The sequence below is a fragment of the Eublepharis macularius genome, chromosome 1 (assembly GCF_028583425.1).
Source record: "Eublepharis macularius isolate TG4126 chromosome 1, MPM_Emac_v1.0, whole genome shotgun sequence".
Classification (NCBI taxonomy): Eukaryota; Metazoa; Chordata; class Lepidosauria; order Squamata; family Eublepharidae; genus Eublepharis; species Eublepharis macularius.
In genome coordinates, this window is record NC_072790.1 from 204,684,261 (window position 1) to 204,702,806 (window position 18,546).

General features: G+C 40.7%; 1 protein-coding gene across 1 annotated transcript in view; it reads right to left on the minus strand.

The window, feature by feature from the left end:
* The window catches only part of MRPS5 (mitochondrial ribosomal protein S5), a 60,226-nt gene extending 45,732 nt beyond the window's left edge, over window positions 1-14,494 (minus strand). Inside the window, exons 1-3 of the mRNA XM_054983387.1 lie at window positions 14,240-14,494; window positions 2,552-2,671; window positions 10-135 (exon numbers count right to left, since the gene is read on the minus strand). Coding sequence (XP_054839362.1) covers window positions 10-135; window positions 2,552-2,671; window positions 14,240-14,315 — 322 coding nt within the window. The 5' untranslated portion in view covers window positions 14,316-14,494. The remainder of the gene's footprint in view (window positions 1-9; window positions 136-2,551; window positions 2,672-14,239) is intronic.
* Between the last annotated feature and the right edge of the window lie 4,052 nt (window positions 14,495-18,546).

Here is an 18,546-nt window from a genome sequence, read left to right on the forward strand (position 1 = left end):
TTCATTTACCTTCACCAATTATCTGGCCTCTGTTGAGATCCTTTTTCAGTTTTTTCTTGGTCCTCTTCCCTCTTCCTTTTCTTCCACTAGCACCAGTCTCTGCCAAAACTCCTTTCCAGAGTTCATTGGCTGTCACTGCAATAAGATAGATTTCATGCATAATTCATTCCAAATGATAATTCATAATAACAGCAATTCAGGGGGAAAAATAACATGTTCAGATGTCATTTAATCTGAGGTTTGTCAACTCAACTGTGTCTTGAGAAGGTGTCCAAGTGTCAATGAGACAAGTCTGCTGTTTCGCACTGATGATGTTTACTGGATCAGAGCCAGGTTCACGTGCTTGTCTGTGCAGCCTGACCTACTCCCAAGGCTCTTGACAGACAGCAGAGTGTGTGCATGTAAGTGAGTGAGAATGTGCAAGTTCATTTAATCACATTCATCTCTGCAATAACTCTGAGCAATGACCATCACCCTTACTATCAAATGCCCAGTAAATATGGTCAAAACATATATGGCAACATCAGAAAAAAGGGGCTGCAGTTGATTAGGTGAGTGACAGCCAGCTCGAACGCCTGTTCCAAGGCAGCTCTGATCCACTTTGAATCTTTACTGCCCTCTTCATCCCGTGGAACCCTCACTATGGTTGCTGGACTGCAGCTGCTGCATTGCCAGAAAGCAATCACACAGGTTCTTTTCGCTCACTGTTGTATTCATTCTTGCCCCTTTCCTGCCAGGGCTTTTTAAACATGCTGGTTTTAACCTCTTTCCCTTGCATGAAGACACAAGGCAGAAGTTATTTCTGAACTGAAACTCACAGCTATATTTTGCAATGATTTCTTCATCAAGGCCACATTAAAAAGAAAAAGACTGCTCCAAAGACATCTGTGTATTTCTAGTTCCCCACAAGGCTTTCTCCAAGTGACTGTGGTAAAAATGAATTTTGTAAATTGGCCCACAGATTTCCTCTAGCTGCTCAAACTGTCATTTCTCAGCTTCCTTTTCAGCAACAAGCATAGATTTCTTGTTCCCTTCTCCATCGTCATTTATTCCCCCCAGGTACTCTAATTTTCTTCTCATCTCCCCTGGCATTTCATATTCAGGTTCCTTCCGTTGTTTCCCATCAACTACAGAAATCATCATGTCTAAAAAAGCAGCAGTCTCTCCCTTTCTTCACTTTCCATAGTGAAGATGGAACACGAGAGAATCAATTCACAGTTTGTGGTGACAATAGTGCTAAGTGCTACTTCCAGTCTCCTACAGCACTTCGTACAGAAGCAGTACACAGCCAGCACCAAAGAGCATCGATCGTTCCATCTGTTTCCCAAAAACTTGAGCTCTTAACTAGCTGCAGACACAGCAGAGAGCTCTCAGTTCTTTTTATGGCATGGAAACCTACGCACCCTTGAGGCATTATGACTCCTGACAGTTCATGCAAGCTTTGTCCACTTTTACTTACTGGGCAACTGACAGCTTGGTTCTAAACCATTTTAACTTAGAAGCCAGTCATACTGATCTACACTAGGCTTACATTCCAAATAAGTGTGCAGCAAAAATGTGCTAATTTATTTCATAGATCAGACATCTTTAAAATGAGCAGTATGATTCTCCTTCATTATTCCTCAGTGGTTCAATAAACCAATCAGGGTGGACAGAACAGCAGCCATAGTTTTATACAGTTATTTTATTTATTGAGCACATGAAGTTCATGCTGAATTAGACCAATGGTCCCTCAAGGTCAGTACTGTCTACTTTAACTCGCAGCAGTTCTCCAGGGCCTCAGAGAGAGGTCTTTCCCATCATTAATACCTGGTTCTTTTAACTGTTGATCCCAGGAACTGAACCTGGGACATTCTGCATGCTAAACAGAAGCTCCATGGCTGAGTCACAGCCCTTCTTTAATAATTTTTACATGTATGTCTCACCTTTCTTCCATTATGGAATTCATATCCAAGAGGTTTCCTGACCAGAGCCAGACTTGCTTACCTTTAGCAGGTTGGCTGAATTTATGGATTGGTAGACTATTCCTGTAAGCCTTGAAGCTTAATTAAAATGTTGATATTCCACTCTCAATAAAATATTTTCAAAGCATCTTATAACATACCTTATTAAAATTAGCAGCATCGACAGCGCAATACTGAACAGAGTTATACCTTTCTAAAGCCCTCTCTTAGAAGGGTGTAACTCAGCTTGGGATTGCACTGTGAAAACCAGCAGCACAAAAACAATCAATAGGACCAGCCACCAAATCCTTGAAAACAGCATAGTAAGCAGTATAAAAGTCAGCAGCAGCAAAAATGTAATATAAAAAAAAACCCAATAAGGCTCAGCCTAATAACATTACAACAGCAACTCCCAATATAAACTCTCAATGAAAAAAAATCAGTAACAGCCGGCAGATATAAATCAGAATAAAATATCTAAAGCTCCCACAGCAACAGTTAAGAATATTTAATTAAACGCTGTTAAACATTAAATGGGTACAGGATTGCAATCTAATATGGAAAAGGCTTGCAAATATTGCTTTAAGTAATAAGTTGGCAAGACTCACATTTGTTGAAAAAGCTGCTTTGCCTGCACTGTTGTACTATCACATCATGAGGGGCAGATATGTAGCAATGAGCTTGGAAAGCACATGCCAATGTAGAATACTGATCATGGATCCAAGATCCTGTGGGCAAAAACACGGCATCATTACATAGCTGTGATAGGAGGAAAGAAATCTTAACTGGTTAAATCATACCAGCTTTAGGCAATTCTTTAATTGATTAAACCTGCTCAAGTTTATTTACCAATAAACAATACTTCTGAAGAAAAGGTGTATGTTCCTTGAACTGCAGATAATGCTTACACATGTCACACCATCTTAGAAAAAGCATTCCTCATATGCATCAAAATGTCTCTACAGCATTAGTAAACTGTAGAGCAGGGATCCCCAACGTGGTTCCTGTGGGTACTGTTGCACCTGCTGATACCTTTCGTGATGCCTACCAAATGTTTTCAGAAAGTGGGTGGGACCAGGTGGGGCTTTTGCCAAGCATGGCTTCTGACTGGCCATTTGATTGGCTGTGCAAATTATAAAAACATTGCTTTGGCAGAGCTGATTTCTCAGAACAAGAATTTTCACTGTGTAACTGAAGGTAAGCTGTAGCAGCAATTTTGTGGCTGGTTCTAGCTTACGGTTGCCAGCCTCCAGGTGACAGCTAGAGATCTCCTGGAATTACAACTGATCTCCAGGCAACAGAGATCAGGTCCCCTGGAGAAAATGGCTGCTTTGAAAGGTGAACTCTATAGAATTATACCGTACTGGAATTATTCTCCTCCTTCAAACCCACTCTCTCCAAGCTCCACCCCCCAAATCTCCAGGAATTTCCCAATCTGGACCTGGCAACCCTATTCCACCTCCTGAAGCCACCATTTTGTAGCAGCCCACCACACTGTCAGAATTCCAAATATGCCTGCAGGCTCACAAAGGTTGGGGGCCCTTGCTGTAGAGAATTCTTGTATTAAAAAAAATAACTATTTCTTTTTAAATTTGCTTCTCGATTTACCAAAATGACATACTGAAGCCTTAACATTAAATTATTCATGCATTCTGTAAGACATTCAGAGACAGAAAAGCAGGGTGGGTGTGGGTGTGAGAGAAAGGAGTATTACGTCCCTAGTTCTGGAGTCCCTTGTTCTGGAGTCTGCAGTGATCAGATTTTCCAGGTCTCCAAAAAGCATGTTTTTCCTATCCCCTCAATTTTGTCCTTACCGCCACAGTTCTCTGGGTGGAATAGAGGCCTCCTTAAGAAAGCAAAACTATGACCAGAGGAGTTGCAAACTTTTATCTTAGCCATGCTGGTGACTATTGGTCCTCTCCACACTCAAGTGAAAAAGCAGCTTGGGGAGGGGAGGGCAATTTGATCAGAAAAAACTGGGGAAATGGTTAAGAAGCCCCTTCTTCCACTTCTTCTGCTTCAACTGTATAATATTTACTTTGCCCCTGAAAAAGAGTGGAAACTTGGAGTCCTCACTCTCCAGTAGGGATGTGAGATTTGGGTTCAGGATTCAGGTTTTAATACCGAATTTTACCTGCTTTAGTAAGATTAGGTATTACTGAAGCATGTTCAGTAGTACTGAAGGCATTCAGTGATATCGAACCTAAGTTTACCGAAGCACTTTGAAAAGCTTCAGGAGCTACAGCAGCAAGAATCACAGCTTCCTGCCTATTTCCAATGGGAAACATGATTCGGGAATTACCGGGGGGCCTATTTTTGGACTGAATTTTACCAAATTTGTTGGGGACCTCCTCTTAACTGTTCTCTCAAGACCACCCAACTATCATGAAGATTGGACTTCGGGGGGGCATATTATGGTCCCCCAAAGTAGGTGCCCATATCCACCTCCAATCTCCATTATTCCTTATGGGGAAATCTTGGGGCTATCCAAGGGGATGGGGTGGCATTTTACACAATAAATCTTCAAAAATTTCTGAAGACATACCCCTGGATGTCCTCTGAAGACTCCCCAAGTCTCATGAAGTTTGGACTTTGGAGGCCATTTTATAGCTCCCCAAAGAAGGTGCCCCTATCCACCTCCAATCTCCATTATTCCCTATGGGGAAAACTAGGGGAGCTAACCAAGAGAGCTATTCAGTGGAGCTAAACATGGGGCTGGGGTGGCATTTTGCAAGCAAAATTCACCAGGGGCAAGTTCAACCATCAGCCAAAATTTTTTTTAATTCAGGGCAGCTTATCACTGCTAGTCATACCCTGAGCAAAACAAACAAGCAAAAATCCAAATTCCATGACCATTTAACCCCATTCGCAGTGGACCTAGTTCTAACTGTCCTCTAAAGACTCCCCAAATTTCAGGGAGATTGGACCCTGGGGGGGGGGGCATGATCCATGTGTTTCTGCAGTGGGATTCATCCCCCCCCCACATACAACAGAAATGGAGAGCTGCTGGTCAGCCTGCTCAGGGGGTCTTGGATTTTTTGGGGAGGGGCTTCATTTTAGTTCTGTTTGGCTGTTTGGTATGGAGATTGTAATTGGGAGTGTGCCTGTGGTCATGCAGCCATGATCTATGTGTTTCTGCAGTCACAATCCATACAACAGAAAAAATCCTAGAAAAAACGGGTTGGCTGGGGGGCACCTTCTTTGGTATTATTCATTAAAAAATGCCCCCCAGGCCCCCAAATAGCCGAGAATGGTGTTTACCATTGGAAACAATGGCTGAAACTTACAGAATAATACCGAAGCAGCTTTGGAAACCCGAAGTGGGGAACTGATTCAGGATTCGGGTTTCCCGAATTTTCCTCCTGCTTCAGTAATACGAAAGTGGGAAACCCAAATCTTTTTCCTGTGCACACCCCTACTCTCCAGTTCCCCCTTCACATCAACTCCTTTCTTTGTGAGAACAGAAGCAGAAGTTAAAAGGAAATAACCATTCATACACACATGGCTATGTCTCTAACAGCTGAAGACCACTGCCTCCTTCTGATTCAAGGAAAGTTAATGGTTACAGGCAGAAAACAGTACCCCACTTCACTTCTACTAGGATTAGTTATTCCCTTCCCGTGACCACCTCCTGTTTCCAGTTCTACAGTCGGAACCCCTGGTCCATGATAGTAAAGAGACTGTGGGTTTCTCCAAGATCAACCATCGGCCAAAAAACATTTTTAATTCAGGGCAGCTTATCACTGCTAGTCATACCCTGAGCAAAACGAACAAGCAAAAATCCAAATTTCATGACCATTTCTCCTTTTCTGTGGTTCTTTTTTAGCACATTGGTGTTTTTCTACTCTTCTCTCAGTTAACTACAGTTTGTAGATACCTGTGATGCAGTTGCCTAGCAATTCCAGGCAAGCCTGACAATATGTATTTAAAATATGAAGTGAGCTCCTAGCAGCTGAACATATTCTAGGAATCTTAATTTTTTTTTTTAAGGAACAGTTTTGGAGGAATATAAGAAAGGTGCTAGTGAATCAGACCAGGGGTCCATCTAGTCCAGCATCCCATTTCACACAGAGCCAACTAGATGCCCTGGAGGGCCAATGAACAGAGCTCAGAGTTCAGGGTCTTTCCCTAGCACTGGTATTCAAAGGTTTACTGGCTCTGAAAATGATTCCCTTTAGTCACCATGGCTAGTAGCCACTAATTACCTTGCCTTCCCTTAATCTGTTTGCTAGAAAAGCCCTTAACACAAATAGACGTACAAGAATCTCTCTTTTGGGTTATGAAGCTTTAATAAAATGGGAGATCAGGTGTTATTAGGTCTACTTCTTATTACTTAAAAGCTCAAAATGAGTCTGCAAGTATTCATACAAATATTTGTTGCTAAATACCTGAGTTTCATTAAGGCCAAGGAAATTTGTTCCCTCCCTCTAGATGGTTATGTAATCTACTGAGGAAATAAGGAATTGTAAGACTGGGAAGGGAACTTATTCTTTGGCGAAGAAAAAATATGTTGAGGGCAATCGTTGACTAGAGAAAAGGAGGAGCAGCCAGTTCCAATGAAAAATTCAATAGCAGAACAGCAAGCAGGAGACAGAGACAAGCGTACTCAACACCTCTTCAGTACAGAAATGGATTTCAATTGGATGAGAATGGACAAGTGCATAGAAAGAGAATTAGAAGCAGAAACAGCTGCCAGGTGATAACTGTAAGAGTCATAATCCCAGTGGCTCTAAACTAACTTCAGGACAGCTCACACAACCAAGTAATAATCACAAAATTAGTCCCAAGAGTGGTTGATTAACTAAAAAATCCCCAAATCTATCTCTGGTTGACAATCACATGCCTTACTAGCCATCTATTCAATTGAAATATATTTTCATATGATGATAACCTACAAATGAATGTCTTTTTGAGATCTCTGGAGGCAGTATGTAGTTTCATCAATGAAAGCCACACGAAAAGGCCATTGTTTGAAATGATCATCCTCTTTTACAGCTATGTAGCAGAACAAAAAATTGCCTTAAAAAGTCTTTAACTCAGTCTCAAATTTCAACTTTCCCTAACAATATAATAATTTAAAGCTATAGTTGATTAAAGTTTGCAAATGAAGACTTTATACTTGAGAAACATGTGAGAATCTCTCTGGGACCAAAAGCAGAGGAGAGGACATTTCATAAAGTCATAAGGAGTTACAGGGCACACGATTAGTGGTTTTACATCATTTCCGTTCATTCCTCTACTGAACACTACCTTTGATCCATGTCTAAGAATACTATTAAGTTTCAGAGGAAGTGGAAAACTTGACTTATAATATTCCCTGGTGGAGAGTCTGAGTTCTCATGCTGGGATATGGGAAAAGGAGACTGAGACGTTTGGTAGTTAAGACCTGCCCCAGACCTTTCTCAGCAGACCAAATGGTGCCAGGAGTTCTCCAAGCTAAAACTGTCCACTTCTGGCATTCCCCTTCATACTCCTCCAACCCAACTCTTATTTCTGGGCTTCTACATGCCATGCACAGACTTAATACCCCAAAAGCCCAGCTGTCCCAGAAAGGGGGCTTGCAGTCCATTAGTGACAGTTGCTTCCCAGGGCTGAAATTATACATTTGGTAGCACACACAGGCCTGTGAATCTGTGACTCAGCTAAACGGCTGTGGAGAGATGAGATTTGCAGCAGCAAAAGAGTATTTGGGTTCGACCTTTCCCTTGCCAGTGTTTCCCTTGCCAGTGTTCCCACGTTCATGGCTACGATGTCATGGTCAATTCCTGTGATGTTTAACCCTCCCTTCAAGGAACCCTGAATATACAAGCCCTCTTTCGATCCCACCCCCAAATCTCTCCAGAGCAACGAAAAGTATTATTACTCATTTCTTACAGCATTGCTTTTGTCTGCTTAGATTTACTTCCCACCCAATTGCAAACAATAAGAACAGGTTAGATTGCACTATATTTTTATTTCATTTCACCCTTATCTATGTGAGGCATTAGCTTGATCTAGGAAGTTATCTGTTTTGTCTGAAAGACAACATTCTGCCTCCTGGGCAAAATTTTGGCATTTATAATGCATACAAAAACAAGATATTTTGAAATTTTATGGATTGTCAGACATTCTTAGTTGTTGTTGTTTTTGAAAGGCAGGATAAAAATAATCATTAAAAAGAAACAAAATGATATATAAGTTTCCACAACATTTTCATCATAAACTATTGCACGCTCATGTATCACAGAATAGAATGTTCAGCCTTAATTTTTGCAATCAGACAGTTTCATAACATTCCTGCCTGCAATCATTTTGTCTAGCTCAATACAGAAAGCCATTAACTCTGTTTAAAGAAAACACTTCATGAGGTCGCTTTAAGCACCACAAATCTACTAGCAAAACTTTGAGAAGCCAGTGATACGTTTATGGCTTACTTCAAATTAGATTCTGTTCAAGTTAGCTAACATGAGGCCAAGAGCACCATTTTGGATTTCAAAAGGAGGGGGATATTCATAGCAAAGTTTTAACAGATGTTCTCGAATATATTCAAGGTTCCATAGCAAAAGAACAATGAGCATTTGTTATGGTTGCTTTTCATGCCTTATGGATATAAGCAGAGTCATTCACATAGCACTATTTGACATATCCCTTTTTAAAGCAAAGGATTTTGTGCCTACTTCCAAATCCCATTTCATGGTTTAAATCAGTGGCTTTCAATCTTTTACTGTCTGAGAACACTTTACATAATAACATATCTGCTGAGTATCCCCTATACATCAAGAGTATTTTAGGGCACACAGCTGAATCACAGGATGCCCTGGCCAGACCCTGTGTGCCTCATCATGAGTCCCTACCAACTGTGCACAGGTCCAAGAATGCTATCTAAGTTCCCCTGGGAATTCTCATTGCTATGGAAGGTAGATCACAGCTGGCAGACTTTTGTGGAGGAAAGATGGTCCACAGTTACTGATCTTTGCATTCTGGAACCCCTAATAACCCTCCAAGGAACACCAAGGCTCCTCAGAGCACAGATGAAAAGCTCTAGTTTATAGCAGTAGCCACTTAGCGTTTACAGCAAGTTATCTGCCTGTAACTATAGTTATAGTTATACTTGATAAATAACTTCATGGCATCTGAAACACGGAGGGAGAACAACATCCACCCCTACCCCCGACATCTCACCAGAATTTTGAATGGAAAACCTTGGGCTGAAATAGCTGCAATGTTCTCAGAAAGTTAATGTATGCAGAAACCAGATTAAATCACAAGACTCCAGTTCTAAAAACATCAATTCCTATTAACTTTATCTTTGAACAAACTCCTTCACCTTAAGTTTTCTGTATTTATTATCTGAGCAGAAACCAAATGTAAATTGTAAATGTAAAATGTAATTTGTATTCTGAACAAAATGAATACATTAAATAAGAACCCTGAAGGCAGTGTACAGTCTGGTTAATCACAACTCCATATTTGCTTCAGAGTAACGTTTAAAGTTTTATTTCACCTCAGGGCCACAAACATTCATAGGTCCCTGGCTTCAAAATAATGATAGCATCTTACAATAACAAGCATCCTTCTTTGTACAGAATCTTAGCCTTGGAATGTCTCTGAATCTGTTATAGATGTCTCCTATAGTGAAGAAAGCAAACGAACAATCTTTTCTTTAGATGTAAGGAGGATGGCCATAGGAACCTTCCACGAGTTTTAATATACTTAGGGTAGAGTTGCTAACAAAAGCAAAGCAAGTGGACTCTCTTACTTATTGTGTTCTGTTTTCTAACACTGATTTCACAAATGTCTCTTATAATGTTTTTTGCTGTTGGTGTTCATGTGTGAATGTAGAAGTAAAGTTTTAACTATACTTGAAAACGGATTGCTGCCCATGTAGGAAGGAGCATTTTCAGGTGCATTGCAACCTGCCTAAGTTTGCTGCTTCACCTGTCAAGAAGATGACATTTTTAACCCTCCCTTTACCATTCTTCCCATATAGCTGAACTAATTTGGAGTAACTGCTCCCCCAACACATTTTAACATCTCCATGCAAAGATGGGTGATTGGAAAAGCATGTCCTGGTTCAGATTTCCTTCACTATCCCTTCCATGCTCTCTGGTAAAACAAACATTGTCAAATTAAAAAGAAAAACTTGGCAATTGCACTAATAGGGGGTCCCATCACTGTTTGTCATTTGGTCTGAGGTGAAACAAACACCTTGGAGAAGATCCCAAGATGGTTAAAGCGCTTTAAAATATAGGGTTGGTTTTAGCCTTTCAAATCTTTTGCACACATCTTTGATTGAATGAGGAAGATATATAAAAGCACTATGCAGGCATCCTGTCCATGTGATCAATCACCATGCGGGGGGGGGGGGATGGGCACAAGCACATTGACCCTCCCCCCCATCACTGAGTGATCTGCACGGGGCACACACACTCAAGACATATCCACATGGATGTTCCTCCCTGTGATCAGCGATGCTGGTTTTGGAATATTCCTGATCAAAGGGAGAGGGTGTGAAAGCAGATGCTTTCTCCACATGTTGGCGCCTACAGATCATTCAGTGATCATGTGAAGATGGTGGGGGGACCAGTGTGCTCCTGCCCACTCTCCCTCCCCAAACAATGAGCAAACACACATGGGAGAAAGGTTAATCAGAGGCTCTACTGCTCTTCACAACTGAGGATGAAGAGAGACTGAAGGACACTTTCCATGTATGTTGGTTAAAATGGGTTGCCAGACTAAGCCAATATTGCCTGCTCTTCAGCCTTTCTTTAAATGAAAATGTGGCTCCTGTTAAAGTAAGGTGCCAACAAGAGGATTACTGACTCGTTTGCAACACTGAACATTAGAGGTGTGCACTCACGCTGCCAAGAAGTGAATACACTAGCTCTGGAGAGAACTGCTCACACTTTCGAATCATTGCACTCCCTTGTACTGTTATTTATGAACTTAATAAATAATACTGCTGCTTGAAATACGAATTTTCACTACAGGAAAATCAAAATGTTTCACTGAGGCCCCAGGAACGGACTAACCAGAAACATCCATTTAACAGTTCAATTTTTCAAAAAACCAGTCATTCTCTAACGCTACCTCAAAGCACACATTTCTTCCCTTTTCATTTTACTGTACTAGCAACCTTCTGAGGTAGGTTAGTCTAAGAGAAAGTGGCTAGCCCAAGGTTACTCAGCAAGATTCAAGACAGAGTGGGGATCTGAACCTAGTCAAACACCCTAACTACTATACACACAGAATGTTTTAAAAATACATATTTTTATAATAAAGTAGTGAATACCCTTAATTGCAACAAGCAGTGTGTATAAAGGGGAAGTGTATATGCTGTGGCAACTTGCGGGGGGGCGAATACAATCTGCCTCTGACACATTGCAACTATCTATTGTGTATCTGCTGCGCTGGATCAAGCCATCTGACTTCACTAGCAGAGGTGTAAAATTTCCAGAAATCTTGAAGACACAAGAGGGAAAAAAGGTTTAGGTTTTTTGGGGAAAAGGTATCCTTTATAATTTACTTAAGCGTATAAAATTGCAGTATTTGACATATTTATGGAATTTGTAAAAGTTATATATGCCTTACAGTGTAATCCTATGACTTCAATGGGTTTAGACTGGAGTAACTCACCATAGGATTGCACTGTTAAGTGTTCTACAAGCTTATGCAACCTATGTTACCTAGCACATATACTTTTGCTATCTGAAAATTTTAAAAAAATAAACAGAAAACACAAGTTTTGTGGTAAATAACATGATATTATTTGGTCAGAAAAAGGGTGACACAGTCACAATAAAACTAATAACTATAAAACTAATCTTTTGATACATAGTTAAACTTTACAACAATTAAAGCAGAGAGTTGTTCAGTAGTGTATTATCAGCATACACATTATAGCATTTTACTTATGTACAATATTAGTCACATTTAAGAATAAAAGCATCAGAACCTTGTCTCTAATCAGTATCAGTTTCTAAAACTTCTGATTTTAAGCTTCTCTTTTAATCCTCACATAGCTCATTGGAAAGCTTGAGGTTTGTACAAACTGAAACAAGCTTTTCTACTCTTTCACATCTTTTAGGTACAGAAACGCATCTTGGATTTAAGAGCTGTATATGTCTACAGCATGTCCACCTTTTCTTTAAAAACATTTCATGCATTCTAAAAGGAGTAAATATTTCATAGGTTTTCTCCCCCAGTACTCCCCCAAAGTTCCAATTTTTCCATTGGAAAAATGGGGGCTGTTAGAAGGGTTTTTTTTGGGGGGGGGGAGAAAACCACCACCACCCCTGAATTTTCTGGGCCTTCACATCTCTATTTGCATCTCCTGCATCATTGCTTGTTATGTGTTGTGTATGCATGTTAACCTTGGTAGCATGAAGTAAATCATTTTCTCACCCACACAAGCTATTCACAGAGACATTTTGTGAAGGAGTCTCGTTTCTCCTTTATTTTTAGTCCAGCTCTTCCCCCAAATTTCTTCTAATCTTTTAAAAGCAACAATGTTGCAATGTTGTTTTTTTTAAAAAATTAAAAGTTGCAATTTTAAGTTTCCCTTCACAGCACCTCAGTCAATTAACACATAAAAATTTTGTGAAATTTTGAGCTCAAATAATACCATCCAACCACTGACAAACAAGTACAGGGCAAGGTACCTCAAACCCCTCTAACATCTTAACTTTAAAATGTAACACATGCACAACAACAAACAAACCAAAGGTAAACTGATAATATCCCAGAAAGCCCACTGCAGAAACAGGACATTATTCTAAGTGCAGAAATAAAAACCGGACACCAACCAGACACCCCTTCAGTTTGACTAACTCCCTCAAGCGCAAAATTACAGAAGCCCAAAGCAGATCTGTTCCTTGCAGGCCAAATACTCCAAAACACCGCTATAAGGAAGAATGGGGGAAAGCTCCATATTCCAGGTATTCTATTTTCTCCACAGAACTGCATATTGGCCTACCACTTAGAATACTTTATGTGACTATGTTTATGAGAGGACCTGTGGACTAGCAGGACAGTACATGCTTGCATGCAGAAGGTCCTAGATTCATTTCTGGCATTTCTATTTAAAGGACCTCAAGTAGCAACTGCTAGGAGAGCCACCATGAGTTAAAGTAGATAATGTTGAGCTAGATAGACCAAAAGTCTAAAATGTTACAATGCAACTTCTTATGATCATGCTAATATGCAACAGAATCTAGGAAGTGGCCTTTTTCTATATCCTTCTATGATAAAGATCAGACTGTGGTAGATATTCTCAGGAAATACAACTTATGCATATGGCCAGGATAAGTAGTCATTCATTGTTGGCAAATACTTCCCAGAGCCAATGATCAAACCTGTGACAGACAAGTGACACTGGTGGAAGAGTCTGCTAATCATATTTAAGTGCAAACTGCTCTTTGTGATGCAACAACGTCATAAGCAAAAACAATACATACACTTTGCAATGCTTAACATTTATATGACACCTTTCTGAAAGTGTCATATAAGCCCTACAGAACTCCATAAGATTTACTTCAAAATAAGCATGCATAAGATTAGACTATCAATATACCGTTATTTAATCATAATTCTGGTTACTCCCCATACACCTCAGAACAGGGACTTAAGGAGCGAGAAGGCAATTTCACAACTGAGCCAAAGATTTAAGCTACTGACCAATTTCAAATGAGACAATGTAATTCCAAACACAGTTACAGAAAGTAATTCCCATTAAACTTTAAAGGATTTAGTTTCGTTAAATAAAGAAAGGGTTGTTCTGTTAACCAAATTACTATACCAAGATCCAGTACCAGTACATACATGCAGCAAGAACCAAGTGATAGTTTATCATAACTTCGCTATACCCACTTCATAAAACGAGAAAACACACTTGAAAGCTGCAAACAAATTTCCTTTCAAGGAAGAAAGGTACTACGTCAAGAGGAAATGTTCAGAATACCTTCAACAAACAATTTGCCCCCCCCCCCCCGCACGACACAGCATTAAAGCAAAAACAAAAATCCGCCGTTGTGTTGGGGTACAATATTATCAGTTGATATCCTGCACGTACGAATTATGCCTAACTTGAAGGTCGGGGGTGGGGGGGTGGGTGGGGGGACCAGAGGCATGAATGAGAGAAGTTAAAACTCCCAACCAGGTTAGAAGCCATGAGGACAAAGTCATAGAATTGGATGGCAGAAGAAGGGTCGGGACAGCCGGTTCAACTTTACTGATAGTGAGGGAACTTCCCCTGCCGCAGTACAAAACCTGTTCGTCCCTTTCTTTCGTCACAGCGAGAAACAGGGAAAAGCCACTACCTCTCCACGCCGTCCTGAAGACGCCGGAGCTACAGGCTCGCTTGACTACCACAGCTGCAGTAACGACCGCCGCCATCTTTGCAACTATCCTTCCCGGACACCGTACCAATCGTAGGTGTCCTCTCTGTTCCACTCAGGATTTGCCAAAGCACAACAATAAAAATCTCCGCTGACAGTTTCGCAGCCATTAGCGTAGAGATAAACGCGGGCAAAAGGTCACTATTTGCCACGGCACTTAACCCGCGATGCAGGCAAAATTGTAGACAGGCCTCCCTTCAGCTTCCCGCTAGGACCCAAACTCCGTTCCGTGCTAATAAAGGCAAATCGAAAACTGGAGGCGGAAGGTGGTGTAGAGGTATCTCTACTTCCGGTTTTGTGCCTAAAATTTGAGCATGCTCCACTGGAGTGGCACTAATAACTGAAGCCAATACACTCGATGTTGGCACGCTCAAGAAATCAGAACAGAATATCTCATTTTCGTTATAGCATTTTGAGGTCGCCATGCTTTCCTCCATCCAAACAGACAACCTAGGGGGGGAAAAAGCCAGGGCTTCATTTAATTCCATGCACCAAGTCGTTGGGTGTTGGAGAAAAAAAAATGCAGTTTTTTCTTTCAAGGAGTATATGATATTCTTTTTTATTAGCTATAGGTAAAGGTTACTAATTTTAGCAGACTGACTGTGCAATCCTAAACAGCTCTGACTCTCGAAAAGCTTATATCTTGAAATCGCTGTTGGTTCCCCTAGTCACAAATCCTGCTGCGTTGTGGAAGTTATGGTCTGTCCATCCCGGCTCTTCTTATGTTTTTATGTCCAGAACAACTATATTTGATTTTAGAAAACGTCTCGAAAAAGAGGGACTTGGTCAAAAGGAAGCTGAATTGGATGGTAAAAAAGATAACAGTGATTATTTAAATATAAAATAATTAAAGCTCAGATAGAACAGATTAGGAAAGCTACTGCTAAATCTCAGTGGATGCCAGTGTAATTGGCAAGCAAAATCCATAAAGATGAGATAATCCTTTAAATAATGGAAATCTTTCCTACTTGAGGTGGACAAGGAGGAGATCAGTTCATGGCAAAAGAAATTTAAATTGATAAGGCAAATGAAAAGAATATGAGGAGTATATTGCTAAAAATATTAAGATAAAATATTACAAAACATCAAAAGCAGGAGGGTGGTCAAGCCCTTTTATAATGAAAGGGTGAAAAGATGGCTAAATGAAGATTGAGGGACAGTAGAGAGAAATTGAATTTATTCTTTGCATTGGTTTTCATTGTGGAAACTATGGGGCAGGTACCCATGCTGAAACTACTGTTCTTGGAAATAGCATTTGAAGAATCAAAGAGAGGGGGCAATAAATGATGTTCTGGAGTTATGGGACAAATAAAAACTAACAAGTTACTAGGTTTGAATGGCATACATCTGAGGGGACTTAAATGTGAAATAGTTAATCTCACAAAAGGTTGCTGCTCAAATTGGTTTTCCTCCTGGAACATTGGAAAATATCGAATATAACAGGGATCTAGAGAAGAACAGGAAATTACATGCTAGTCAACCCAATATTTGTTCTAGATAAATTGGAGGAAACAATTATTAAGCGCATGGAGGAACAAGCACTACTGAAGCATGGTTTCTGCCAAGGACAGTCCTTTCTTGTCAATTTTTTGGAATTCTTTCAGAGTGTTAACAAGTATGAAGATAAAGGTGAGCTAGTACACATGAGATACTTGGATGTCTAAAAAGTGTTAGATGTAGTCCCTCACCAAAAGTTCCTGAATAAATTTAGCATTTCTGGGGTAAAGAATGAATCTCTTTTGGACTAGAAACTGGTTAAACAATGGGAAGCAGTGAGTAGGAATAAATAGATAGTTTTTGCAGTTGAGGAAAGTAAACAGTGTGGCCTCACAAGAATTATTACTGGGACAAGTACTATTTATTTGCTCATAAAGTATCTGGAACCGGGGGGTGAACAGTAAAAAGGCAAAATATGCAAAGTATACCAAATAATTCAGGATGGTGAGAACAAAGGGGATTGTACAGGGCTCCAAGAGGATCTCTCCAAACTGAGTGAGCCGGCAACAACATGGCATAGTAATTCACATTTAAACAACAACAAAATCTTAATTTTATCCATATAGCAACAGACCAAAAAGAGATCTTGAAGTCATTGTGGGGATCTTGAAAATACCAATTCAGTGTGTGGCAGTAGGGATTATTAGGAAAGGCAGTAATCCTTTGTATACAAGTACAGGGGTAGTAGGGCAGCAAAGGGGAGCTTTGGCCTCCAGTCTTTCCTGGTAGACCTTGTAGAGGCATCTGGTTGGCTGCTGTGTGAAACAGGATTTTGGACAAAATAGGCAGTTGGTCTGAACCAGCCTTCCGTTCTTATGAGCACCTTCATATAAAGCTAGCTTTTATTGCCAGAGGACTATTTATTATGTTATGGAAACCGAATGTGCTTAGCCACAGGACCTATTTACAAAACCAATTTGGAGGATCTAAGGAAAAACGACTTTTGCAATTAAAGAGCTCAGTTGTAGTGTAGTGTATTGCTGAATTTATTTATTTATTTAGAATATTTCTATGCTACCTCAGAGTCCTGCTCAAGGTAGCTTACAATAAACAGTATTTTCAAAAAACAAGCCATAAAACCATTAAAGAAAACCAAGCCATTAGAAGTAAGCAGCATAAAACTACCCATAAAACAGAAGCAGACCATTAAAAAGTTGATAAGATAGAACCCATAATTAAAAGCCTGAGTAAAAAGATGTGTTTTAGCTTGGCATCTAAAAGAAAGTACAGTAGGAACCAGGTGAGCCTCAAAAGTGAGAGAGTTCCAAAGGTGAGGTGCCACCAGAGGAAATGCCCTGCCTGAAGTTGCCATCTGCTTCACTTCTGAAGCTGGGGGCACATAGAGCAGGGGCTGAGAGGCTGAGCTTAACTGGCAGGCTGGATAGTTTGGGTGGAGATGGTTCAAAACAGTTTAGGAAATTAAAGGTAAGAACTGGACCTTTGAATTGTGATGGAAACACGGGCAGGCAGTGCAAATCTTCAAAACGAGTTATAAGAACCCTGTAACCAACCCCTGACTGTAGGCTGGCCACTACATTTTGGACCAATTGAAGTTTCTGAATTGTTTGCAAAGGCAGCCCTATGTAGGGGGCATTACAACAATCCAGCTTAGATGTGATCAGAGCATGGATCACGGTGGCCAGATCATGCTTTTCAAGGAATAGTCATAGCTGGAAAACCAACCAGAGCTAATAAAAGGTACTGTTTGATTCCTCACTCCTCCACTTGAAGCCAGCTGGGTGACCTTGGGCTAATCATAGCTTTCTGGAGCTCTCTCAGCCCCATCCACCTCACAGGGTGTTTTGTTGTGGGGATAACGATAGCATACTTTGTAAACCACTCTGGCATTAAGTCATCCTGAAGGGCGGTATATAAATCGAATATTATTATGTGTCATGGAAGAGACCTAAGCCTCCAACTGTTGGTCAGCTCTAATAGCATCCCCAAGCAATGTGCCTGTTCCTTCAAGGAGCAACCCCATCCAGGTCCCACAGCAGCTTCTCCACTCACCAACAGCATTAAAGTCTTGTCTGGATTGAGCTTCAGGTTATTGCCCCTTTGCATCCTTCCCATTGCCTTCTCATCCCATTACCTTCTACCTGACCCTCCTGGTTTAGCTGTTAAGGAGAAATAGAGCTGAGTGTCATACACATATTGGTGGCACCTCATTCCAAATCCCAGGCTGTCCTCTCCCAATGGTTTCATGTAGATATTAAATAGCATGGAGGATAAGATCCCTGTGGGATTTCCTAGCATAAATACCACCGTATGGAATTGGTTGGTCAGGTAAGTCAAGAGCAGAACCGTTGAAGCACAGCACCCCCTACTCCCAGCTCAGCCAGTTTCCCCCGAAGGTTACCATGGTTGACAGTACTGAAAGCTGCTGAGAGGTCCAGGAGAATCTATAGGGATGCACTCCCCCATCACTCTTCTGGCAAAAGTCGTCAGTCACAAGGAATCCTATTGAATCAATGAATCACAATGCTACTGTAGGACAGTTGTAAAAGTTGAAGCTAGTAATATAGGTATGTAGTGTTCTGTCAAAAAGTATATGCCCTCAAAACGCAGTATCTCCCTGGGCCTGCAGTTGGAAGACTTTCCAGTTCTCTTAGCTGAGATTCTTTTAATTGGAGATACCGCATCTTGAATGCATACGAAGCCTGTATGCTACCACTGAGCTATGATCCTTGCCTATTATGCAGTTATATACACATAGCCCACTATTGGTGCAA